The 11,708-nt window shown below is 47.8% G+C and overlaps 1 protein-coding gene across 1 annotated transcript; it reads right to left on the minus strand.

Annotated features, from left to right (window-relative positions):
• On the minus strand, positions 1-5,105 carry mrpl37 (mitochondrial ribosomal protein L37). The gene is made up of 8 exons (XM_070844638.1): positions 4,637-5,105; positions 4,179-4,362; positions 3,596-3,711; positions 3,102-3,290; positions 2,864-3,018; positions 2,620-2,751; positions 430-504; positions 1-345 (listed from the first exon to the last, which is right to left on the minus strand). Exons 1-8 carry the CDS (start codon positions 4,998-5,000, stop codon positions 268-270), a joined length of 1,293 nt encoding a protein of 430 aa, XP_070700739.1. The 5' UTR covers positions 5,001-5,105; the 3' UTR covers positions 1-267.
• Between the last annotated feature and the right edge of the window lie 6,603 nt (positions 5,106-11,708).

The following is an 11,708-nucleotide window of genomic DNA, read 5'->3' on the forward strand; positions in this document are numbered from 1 at the left end:
TACACATTTACAATGACTGTTTTTATTGAGTGAACAAACGATGATGGTCCAGTCGCTGCTTCAGCCTTGTGAAATATTATTATAACTATAATAATAACATTAATGAATGAAAAAAATTGTATTATTAGACAGTGAAACATACTGTGAACCAGGTTTGGACAGTTTGAAAGGAAAGGAGGAAGCACACACATTCAGTACTTGACTGGTAACTCTATATACACACACACACATAGACATAGACACAGGTGGTTGGTGAAGAACACAGCCCTACACAGCTCCATGCAGGTACAGGGCCAGGAACTTGCTGAATGTTTCAGGCTTGTATCCAGCCAGGCCAGCGGGTACCTGCAGGACACACACACACGGCTGTAGGTCACAGTGAGCTCGGCGTTACAGTTAGCAACAGACAGAGAGCGATCTTTGTCCTACCTCAATTTGCTTCTTCCTGATGAGTGGTCGGACTTTTGCAAACTCATAGAGCTCGACATCTGGGTCCAGCCACACCTGCATGTGGACAAGGAGAGACAGACAGGGGTGAATAGAGAGAAACAGACAGGGGCATTTGTGTGCATTTCCAACCAGCCGACACACGTGCCAAGGGTTCTGGTCTTGTTCTGGTCATTTTCCCAAAATGGCAAACAATCCCTTTAAAGATGATACACCGACATACAAACGAGTGACATACAGTGGGGCAAAAAAGTTTTTAGTCAGCCACCAATTGTGCAAGTTCTCCCACTTAAAAAGATGAGAGAGGCCTGTAATTTCCATCATAGGTACACTTCAACTATGAGAGACAGAATGGGGGGAAAGAATCCAGGAAATCACTTTGTAGGATTTTTAATGAATTAATTGGTAAATTCCCCGGTAAAATAAGTATTTGGTCACCTACAAACAAGCAAGATTTCTGGCTCTCACAGACCTGTAACTTCTTCTTTAACCCTTTAACGTCCTCACCAAGAAAAAAGCAATGAAAAAATTTATTCTTTATGTATTTTATTTCCTTGGGGCACTAATTACAAAAAATCAATGTTTTTTTATGAACAGACCCCACATTTTTTGAAATATTGGCCTCTACCAAACGGTTGAGATGTCGTAAGTAAAACATGTTTTCAATAAGATATAGTGAGTCAAAATGTGCTCTACCATATGGTTGAGCAGAAGGTTAAAGAGTTAAGAGGCTCCTCTGTCCTCCACTCGTTACCTGTATTAATGGCACCTGTTTGAACTCGTTATCAGTATAAAAGACACCTGTCCACAACCTCAAACAGTCACACTCCAAACTCCACTATGGCCAAGACCAAAGAGCTGTCAAAGGACACCAGAAACAAAATTGTAGACCTGCACCAGGCTGGGAAGACTGAATCTGCAATAGGTAAGCAGCTTGGTGTGAAGAAATCAACTGTAGGAGCAATTATTAGAAAATGGAAGACATACAAGACCACTGATAATCTCCCTCCATCTGGGGCTCCACGCAAGATCTCACCCCGTGGGGTCAAAATGATCACAAGAACAGTGAGCAAAAATCCCAGAACCACACGGGGGGACCTAGTGAATGACCTGCAGAGAGCTGGGACCAAAGTAACAAAGGCTACCATCAGTAACACACTACGCCGCCAGGGACTCAAATCCTGCAGTGCCAGACGTGTCCCCCTGCTTAAGCCAGTACATGTCCAGGCCCGACTGAAGTTTGCTAGAGAGCATTTGGATGATCCAGAAGAGGATTGGGAGAATGTCATATGGTCAGATGAAACCAAAATAGAACTTTTTGGTAAAAACTCAACTTGTCGTGTTTGGAGGAGAAAGAATGCTGAGTTGCATCCAAAGAACACCATACCTACTGTGAAGCATGGGGGTGGAAACATCATGCTTTGGGGCTGTTTTTCTGCAAAGGGACCAGGACGACTGATCCGTGTAAAGGAAAGAATGAATGGGGCCATGCATCGTGAGATTTTGAGTGAAAACCTCCTTCCATCAGCAAGGGCATTGAAGATGAAACGTGGCTGGGTCTTTCAGCATGACAATGATCCCAAACACACCGCCCGGGCAACGAAGGAGTGGCTTCGTAAGAAGCATTTCAAGGTCCTGGAGTGGCCTAGCCAGTCTCCAGATCTCAGCCCCATAGAAAATCTTTGGAGGGAGTTGAAAGTCTGTGTTGCCCAGCAACAGCCCCAAAACATCACTGCTCTAGAGGAGATCTGCATGGAGGAATGGGCCAAAATACCAGGAACAGTGTGTGAAAACCTTGTGAAGACTTACAGAAAACATTTGACCTTTGTCATTGCCAACAAAGGGTATTTAACAAAGTATTGAGATGAACTATTGTTATTGGCCAAATACTTATTTTCCACCATAATTTGCAAATAAATTCTTTAAAAATCAGACAATGTGATTTTCTGGATTTTTTTTCATTTTTCTCATTCTGTCTCTCATAGTTGAGGTGTACCTATGATGAAAATTACAGGCCTCTCTCATCTTTTTAAGTGGGAGAACTTGCACAATTGGTTGCTGACTAAATACTTTTTTGCCCCACTGTATATTCATCGGTAGGATTTCGGCAGCAGCTGGATGGAGTGTTTATGAGAGCAGCACGGCTGGATGGACCAATCCAGAAGGACTAACCTGGTTCTTGATGCCGTCGTCTCCTGATAGATCCGTGGTGTTGAGCTGGAAAACCAGAAACTGGAAAATTCTCCCGTTGGTCCCGACTGCCTGTACAGTTACAGGACGATCTAGTTCTCGCTGGGGCTGGCTCTGTCAAAGACAGAGAGGAGGGGGTCATGGAGACACAGACGGTGGACCAGCACCTGATAACACAGTATGTTCACACGCTCACATGTGCTGTGTGTAACGTGTGTGTCCTTACCCCGTACAGCCTGTGAGCACGGGCCAGAGCGTTTCCAAACGCGAACATCACCATCTTGGCTCTAAACTGTTCAGGCTGGAGCTTACAGCCAGCACCTGCTCCCCCCACGAAGTAGACTGTGTGTGCATGAGGGTAAGGGTAGTCCTCCCTGAAACCTGATTAGATAAGAGTGACAGCCTTTACTACACTGAGCCCCAGCATACCCCAGTCGGACCACGAGGACAGGACGTCTTCTCACCTGAGCAGTTCACCTCCTCCTTGTACATGTGCACTTTCTGCAGGTCGATGGTGGGGGACACAGGATAGAAGGTTTCCAGGACATGATCTGCCGTGTTGCCCACTTCCTCTTTCCCAGAAATCTGTGGGAGAGGGTCCATGCAGGTCTGCAGTAAACCATTCTGACCCCTGACCTGGAGCAGGTCCTCGCCTGGAGCGCAGACATGGAGTAAAGGTGCAGTCTGTTAGAGAGCAGTACTCAGTAGTCACACTGACGACAGCCTCTGCAGGAAATAATCAGCCGGGCAGGCTTGAGCAGAGTCGTATAGAGCAGCTGGTTCAGAGACATTCAGAGTCATTCGCAGTGTGCTACTAGTTGCTACAACTCAGACGTGTGTGGCCAAGTGCTGTGATCACTTCACGTTCAATGCAAGAGCCGCCATGACATCACTTCTGGTGCAGGCGTCAGGGACACTGTGGCGAGCACAAACCGCACAAAACCATAACCTTTATTACCTCTTTTCCATGAAGCTGCCAACGAGTATTTCTCAGCAAGCATCCTCCTCCCGAGGGCAGGGTGACTGGACTGTAGAGAGGCACACAGGTGGAGCAGGTTGAAGAGCAAAGAGGTGCTGCAGGAGAGGGGGGAGAGGGGGGAGGGGGGAAAGGGAGTCAACACATGTGCACCAGGCTGCCAGAGGTTCTGACACGTTAAGACGTCTGAAGCAAACAACAAAGTGACTTTAGCAGCAAAGGTGAGGAGAGCGGAACAGATTCAAGAAGGGGGAGAGCCTGCATGCAGCAGGACCCCTTCTGATAAGGGGGGGGGCTGGCGGTCTACTGCTCTAGAGGAGGACAAATCACAACAGCGTCTGCTAGGACAGCTGCTTTGTGGGAGTAAAAACACCACTCCTGTTCTCGCTGTCAGCAGACAAGAGGCATCAGGACCACTCGGCGTGTTTGGGCCATTTATTGGGACAAAGACAGAAATCACAGGGTGGAGATGTTCTGGAAATGTCTGGTGCTTCGTGTTATTGGACGATGCAGTGACGCTACAGAGTCTGGGAGCTGGTACAGTGTCCCACAGCAGTCAGTGTACCTGTATTTGTCTTTGCCGGGTCGCTCCTCTATGGAGTCCCAGAAGCGGGCGTGTTTGATGGCATTCTGCACGCGTTCGTCCTGATCTGGGATCTGATTGGCAGGAGCGTCCGCCAAAGAGAGCAGCCGAGGCGGCAGACCAGAGATCAGCTGGGTTTTGGTCAACCAGAGAGCCTGACGCACCCCTGAGGCAGAGACGGGGGGGGGGGGGGGGGGGGGGGGGGGGGGGGGGGGGTCATTAAATGTTTATAGTACTGTTCACTGGAGACAGACAGACAGATAGACAGACAGGTGGGCAGACACAAACAGAACAGTGGTGACAGACTTGAACCCCCCTGACAGGACGGGGGTGTGATTCCCTCATAAGTTCTGTAATTTGAAATGCAGGTGAAGGTGCACACCTGTGTTACCGGGACTACATTCACTGGGGGGCACCACCTGTCTGGGGGGGCCTCATACCTTCCAGCGCGCTGCTCCTCTGGTTGTACACATGGCACGGCTTCTCCTTGTACAGCGGCATCTCGTGACTGGGGGGGGCCTTGTAATGTCTTGGGTCCTTGTAGTCCCGCTCCCACCGCGGGTTCACGGGCTTCGTCAGCCCCGGCACAAAGTGCATCCTTTCCCCGTAGGTGACCGCCTCCAGCCCGGGGATCTGCACTCTCTCCCGGGGCCTGCGCGGAGCGGGGACCTTGGCTGTCCGACAGCGGCTCACAGCGAAGTGCCGGCGGGCCTGCTGACGGCCTTCGGCAGCTCGTCCGGGCGCGCACACCCGGCCAAACAGCGGAGCGGCCGCCCTCAGACACTGGGCCGTCTCTGGGAACATGTTGAGCTCTTACTTCCTTATCGAGCCTCCACGATTCCAGGAGATCTTCTGACCTGAGTCGTTGCTTTCCGGTCAGTGAACGCTGCCACAGGGCGCCGCCATGCTGGATCCTCTTCCTCGTGCCTCCCGTTCTTATGGTTTGAATGGTGGACGGTAGGTAAAACCAGCTTACAGGTGCTTTAGCGCCACCTCCTGGACCGGAGTGGAGCAAAAGAAAAGTGGTCTCCCTGGTTCCACACAGTGAACAGCTTACCTTACCTCACCCCCCATCCAGGAAAGGTTCAACTAGTCACCTCAAACATGCTGCAGAACTTATAAAAGTTAGATGTTCTGATGTCTTTAATTTTAGTTTGTTTAACATTTATCATCCAAAATACTTTTTCAAAGCCCCCTCCACTCTGCACATGTGATTCCATTTGTTTAATATGATGTGTAGATTTCCAAAAAAAGACACATTTTATATCATTTCAAATGAATAATAGTTAAGTTTAGGTTTGGTCTTGATTAATAAACTAGAATTGAAAATGGCAGCAGCTCCACCTCCTCGTCCAGAGTCTGGAGGTATGAGAGTATTAATATGACTGGGGGGGGGCTTCATTTAGGCTAACCCTCGCCTGGGTTAGGGAGACCAGGGCCCCCTCCTGGAGCCACACCTGGGAGGGGAGCTCGCCGGTGAGTGTCTAGTGACCAGGCCTGGATCCATGAAGGAATGACGTGGAGCCGCCGCCATGTGGGCTCACTGCTCACAGGGGCCGTTACAGGGGTCGGGTGCATGGCAAGCCGGGCGACAGGCTGAAGTGGAGTCCTGGGTGTATGGAACCCTGGCATCGCAGATTAACACTAGTAACTAAACTAATAACACTATATATACACTCATAACACTGCTAACACTAATAACACCAATAAAACTAGTAACACTAATAATACTATTTTTTGGCTTCTTCTGCTTTATTGGACACTGACAGTTGAGAGTGACAGGAAACAGGCAGAGAGAGGGGATGACATGCTGCAAAGGGCCCGAGCTGGATTCAAACACAGGACACAGCAGTGAGAACTCAGTCTTAATGGTACATGGTCTACCAGGTGACCTGCTGGGGCACCACCTCCACTAACAACACTGCTGTCAGTGTCCCTTCACTCAGTCTAAGCCCACAAAAGGCTCACGTGAACATATAATGAAGTCTGAAAAAGTTAGTGGTAGAAGCAAAGCGTTGGTTTGGAGAGAGACGCAGAGCCATCTCTCCTCTCTTCTTTTCCTCTCCTCATCCCTTCTTGTATTTTGCAACCAAGAAGGCCAAACTGAGGAGGAGGATGGCTGTTTTTCCCAGCAGGATCCAAAACCACACCTGACCCTGCAGACCTACACAGAGAAAAACAGGGATGAAGATTGGACTTGTGACATGAAACAAGTTACATAAAACCAGTTGGAAGCAGAGCTGGGAGATGAAAAGAGGAGTGCTGAGCCCGGTCCTGTAGTCTAGGACCATTCACCTAGACAACAGTGAAAGCCCCCACATCCATCATGTACACTTTCTACCGGGGCACCACCGAGAGCATCCTGACCAGCTGTGTCACTGTGTGGGGCGGGAGCTGCACTGACTACAACAGGAAAGCCCCGTAGCGCATAGTGAACACAGCTGGAAGGATCATTGGTGCCCCACTTCCCTCCCTGCAAGACATATACACCACCCGCCTCACCCATAAAGCGTCCATGATTGTGAGCGACGCCAGCCACCCCGTACACAATCTGTTCAGCCTCCTGCCCTCAGGGAGAAGGTACCGGAGCCTCCGTGCCCGCTCCACCAGACTCACAAACAGCTTCATACACCAGGCTGTCAGGATGCTGAACTCTCTCCCCACTCTCCCACTCCCTCCTCTCTGCGCCCCCCTCGACTCTGAACCCTGTCTTTTTGCACTACTATTATTTTTGCACTGTTAAAGTAAAAATACATCATGCTGCTACTGTACATACAAAATACATATATACATAGATTTAAGTTTTATGCCTCTTTAATCTATCTGCGTGCACTTTATTGTTTAAACGTGCACTTATTATTATTCTTGTTTAAATTTTCTGTTACCGTGGGATAGTGAGAAACGTCTTCTCGATTCCTCTGTATGTATGGCACATGTGGAGAATTGACAAATAAAGCTGACTTTGACTTTGACTTTGACTTTGAGGGGCATCACAACCCAGCAGCAGTCACACACACTGGGGGTCAGTCAGCACACATCCAACAAACATTCATGATAATGATAATAATGATGATGATGATGATGATCACCGTGTGAGCTTTGTACTGCTGCTCTGCTGAGCTGCTGGCTGCTGTCACAGCGTGCGGTGCTGGCTGGGGGGTTCAGGGTCGATGTTGGCAGGTTATCTGCAAAGGGGACACCTCATCGTTGGTGCTCAACATTAAATCAATAAATCATTCCATAACAGTCAAATCAAAACACTGTGTACATGAAAGATGATGGTGAAATAAGAAGAAGATATCCCAGAGGATTATTGAATCACTCTTACTTTCATAATAACTGGGTTCTATAGAAGGAGACTTTTTATTTGACCCTACTTCAAAATGCATCCTCCCTGTTTTTAGTTCATTCCGCTTTGTTCCCAGTGCCACATTTATTTCATAGAAGTGATGTCATGTGTGATATGATGAAATGTGAGCCTATTAATTAGTAGGTCAGACTTGACGTTGAAATAAAAGTGTCATCAAGAGAATGACATTGTGATTAAAACAATCCTATCCAGTGAAACTCAGAGAGCTTTCATGTCTGTGTTTGACCTTAAGATTTGTGTCATGTCTTTTTATGTACTGAAGACTCTGTGGGTGAGTAACCACAGCCAGACATCACACAGAGCCATGGGCGGTGGTGTTTCCTCTGCAAATGAGTCAGTTTCAGTGATGTTTCAGTCACAGTTTAGAGCAGAGTTCTGATCACCAGTCATTGTTTCTGCTGCCGCTCATCTACTGCTCACCTGTGATTTGAATCAACACCTGGGGGCTGATGGTGTCCGGGGGCTGGGTCATGCAGGAGTAGTAACCAGTGTCTGCCTTAGTGGCAGAGCTGACCGTCAGGACCAGGACCAGGTTGGGGAGGGCAGAGGTAACATTGATAAGGGGCACGGCCTAGGAGATGAAGCCAGTCATTACTGTGACGCCAAGACACTGTGGCGCTCCCACCAGCAGTAGAACCAAAAGCAGTGTGTCTCTGTCCCGCTGGCTGGCGGCTCTGAGCCCCCATGGCTGCACCCTCAGGTGCACCAACACCGACAGTGATGTCACGGTGCATGCACACACCCAGGAGTCCACATCAGCACAGCAGGGGGACAGAGGAAACCACGCTTAGGTCAGGAAGAACAACGAACGCTCTAAACAAATGTGTGGTTTCAAGAACACAGGAGGAGCAAGTGCAGTACCCGGTGGTGTCCGCTGTCCCTCCACAGCTGAGGAACATGCTGGGCGCTCAGACAGGTGAACTCACAGCTCAGGCTGAAGTGTGCTCCAGCTGGGAGAACTCTGCTGCCTCCAGAGATGCTCACAATGGCTCCAACACACCCATCTACAGGGGGCGCTGTCTCACACACACACACACACACACACACACACACACACACACAGCATGGGGCCATTCAGGTTGTATCATGTTTCACAAGCTTCTGGAGCACTTTGATGTTTTCCTGTCAGCTGATTTGAGTCAAACACATTAGAACTAGAGTTTTGCAGGTTAGAAGGACTGAATGATGAGGAGGGGTGTCTGAATGTGAGTACATCAGTAGATTGGACTGTGACACTGAGCCAGGATGAACAGCAGCAGGAGCTGAACCAGTGGCACAAGGGTATTTGACTGTATATTTAACATACATACAGTGCTGTGAAGAAGTATTTTCCCCCTTACAGATTTCTTCTGTTTCTGTGTCACACTTACATGTTTCAGATCAGCAAACAAATGTTAATATCAGACAAAGATAACCTGAGTAAATACAAAATGGTTTTAGTGTGATGGTCTGGGGCTGCTTTGCTGCTTCAGGACCTCGACGACTTGCCATAATTGATGGAACCATGAATTCTCTGCTCTACCAGAAAATCCTGAAGGAGAATGTCCGGCCATCAGTTCGTGACCTTAAGCTCAAGCGCACTTGGGTTATGCAGCAGGACAATGATCCGAAGCACACCAGCAAGTCCACCTCTGAATGGCTCAAAATAAAAACAAAATGAAGGTTTTGGAGCGGCCTAGTCCAAGTCCGGACTTAAATCCGATTGAGATGCTGTGGCATGACCTTAAACAGGCCGTTCATGCTCCAAAACCCTCCAGTGTGGCTGAATTAAAACAATTCTGCAAAGAAGAGTGGGCCAAAATTCCTCCACAGCGATGTGAAAGACTCATTAGGTGTAGGGGGCAATTCCTTTTTCACAGAGGGCCAGGTTGGTTTGGATAGATTTTTTTCCCGTAATAAATGAAATCATTTAAAAACTGCTTTTTGTATTTACTCAGGTTATCTTTGTCTGATATTATGTTGAAATATACTGCATGTGTAATGCATTTAACCCCGAGGGTAGTGTAGTGGTATCCAAGCATGTTAGATCTCCCCTACACACACACTGTTCTAATAACTATTCAGTGAGCAGGGAATCTTTTTTATCAGTATGCAGTAGCTTGACTGTTATTGTGTTAGTGCAGCAAATAATGAGGTCACCAATGACCATCATAGAACCAACTAGAACTACTAGAAACTAGTTTTTCTTAAAAGAAATGTTGCCATTGTTTTATTAACTACTCAATATAAACATAGCAATAAGTCTACTTACTGGTACTGATGACTCACCTTCCATCTGAGTCCAGAGGAGCAAACACAGGAGCAGGAACAACATGTCTGGTTGTTTTCTTATTCGGTGTGTGTGTGTGTGTGTGTGTGTGTGAGCTGCTGTTCTGTCACACTGAGGATGCTCTGCCTTCACTGTCACACTGACTCGTACATAGAAGTCCCACACAGGATGCAGCCTCCATGTCTGCCTCTGTGAGCCGATGAGGGCTGTGATAAGGTGGCAGGAAGCATCTGACATCATCCCCGTTATCGCCCTGCATGCGTGCTACAAAAAGGTCAGAAATCCCCACAGGTGCTACGGAGCTGAAACGCAGACAGCAGAAAGGGAGCATTACTGCTGATGACAGGAAGTCAGTCAAAAGCAGAAACGACTCTCTGCAACAGGCATCACATGGCAGAAATAACACATTTTCTAAACTCCACAACAGCTACATGATGGTGCTCTGAATGTCCATGGTCGACCCAGCCTCTCACCACTCCTACAACAAAGCCTGGACGCAGCTCTCTTGGTCACTTTATCTTTTCTCTTCAAGGTTTTACTCAGACATCTATGACGCTGACGGAGCAGATGAGAAGTTCAAAAGAACTAGTCAAGCTAGGTATAATACAGATTATATGCAGGCAATATACAGGTGGTAATATTCAGACATGGTAATTTACATGGTAATATACAGTACAGTGTACTCACTGGGCTTCTGACTTGCATAGTCTTCAGGAAAAATGCTGTCACTAAAGTTTTTAATTGCTTTAGACTGGAAACATTAAACGATGAAGTTGGCTGGAAAAACGCAACAAGCAAACCATGAAGAAACTTTTAGCGCATCATATATAAAGTACATCACTTTTAATGACTACTGCAGTCTCAAAATTATTCAACCCCTTCCTGCCAAGCATCTTCAGTACTCAGCAGAGCACCCTTTGCTGTTATGACCTGCTGCAAACGTGATGCATAGACAGACACCAGGTTCTGACAGCCTGAGGGATCTGAGCCCATTCCTCATGGGCACCAGCCTCCAGCTCTCTAATATTCTTGGGTTCTTCAAATCCCACCAGAGGTTTTCTGTGGGATTCAAATCAGGTGACTGTGACGGCCACTCCAGTATCTTCCAGGACTTTTTCTGAAGTCCTGGTGGACTTTGAGGTATGTTTGGAATCACTGTCTCATTAGAAGGTCCAGTGACAGCCGAGCTTCAGCTTCCTCACAGACAGCATGAGGTTTTCTCCTGGATTTCCTGACACTTCATTGAATCCATCTTGTCCTCCAAATGCTGCAGGTTTCCAGAGCCAGAAGAAGCAAAGCAGCCAGAGAACATCACAGACCCACCACCATGCTTCACTGTAGGCAGGGGGTTCTTTTCAGCATCTGCCTCATTCTTCCTCCTCCAGACATACTGCTGATCCACAGACCTGAAAAGTTCCAGTTTTGTTTCATCGCTCCTCCCCAAACTTCTGTGGCTTATTTATATGGTTTTGAGTTTATCAGCGCCGACTTGTCTTGTGCTTTTGGGTCAGTAGTGGTTTATGTGGAGGCCTTCGGTGTTAGTATGCACTTTACTGTAGAAACTGAAACCTCAGTGCCTGTTATGTTTCAGCAGTCTGATCGCTGTGGAGAAACAGCTATTAAGCGGTCTTGTGGTCCTGAAGCAAATGCTCCTGTACCTTTTCCCTGATGGCAGGAGAGAGAACAGCCAGGGACAGGGATGGTGATGTCCTCTGCTGATGCAGCATTGGCTGTAGATGTCCATCAGAGACGGAAGAGAGGCACCAATGATCCTCTCCACTGTTCTCATGATCACAATTTGTGCCCAGAGATGGCAGAACCCAACAGTACTCCTACAGCGGGACAAAAAGAGAATCTCCTGTGTTATTGTGTG

This window comes from Pempheris klunzingeri, chromosome 15 (genome assembly GCF_042242105.1).
Source record: "Pempheris klunzingeri isolate RE-2024b chromosome 15, fPemKlu1.hap1, whole genome shotgun sequence".
Taxonomy (NCBI): Eukaryota; Metazoa; Chordata; class Actinopteri; order Acropomatiformes; family Pempheridae; genus Pempheris; species Pempheris klunzingeri.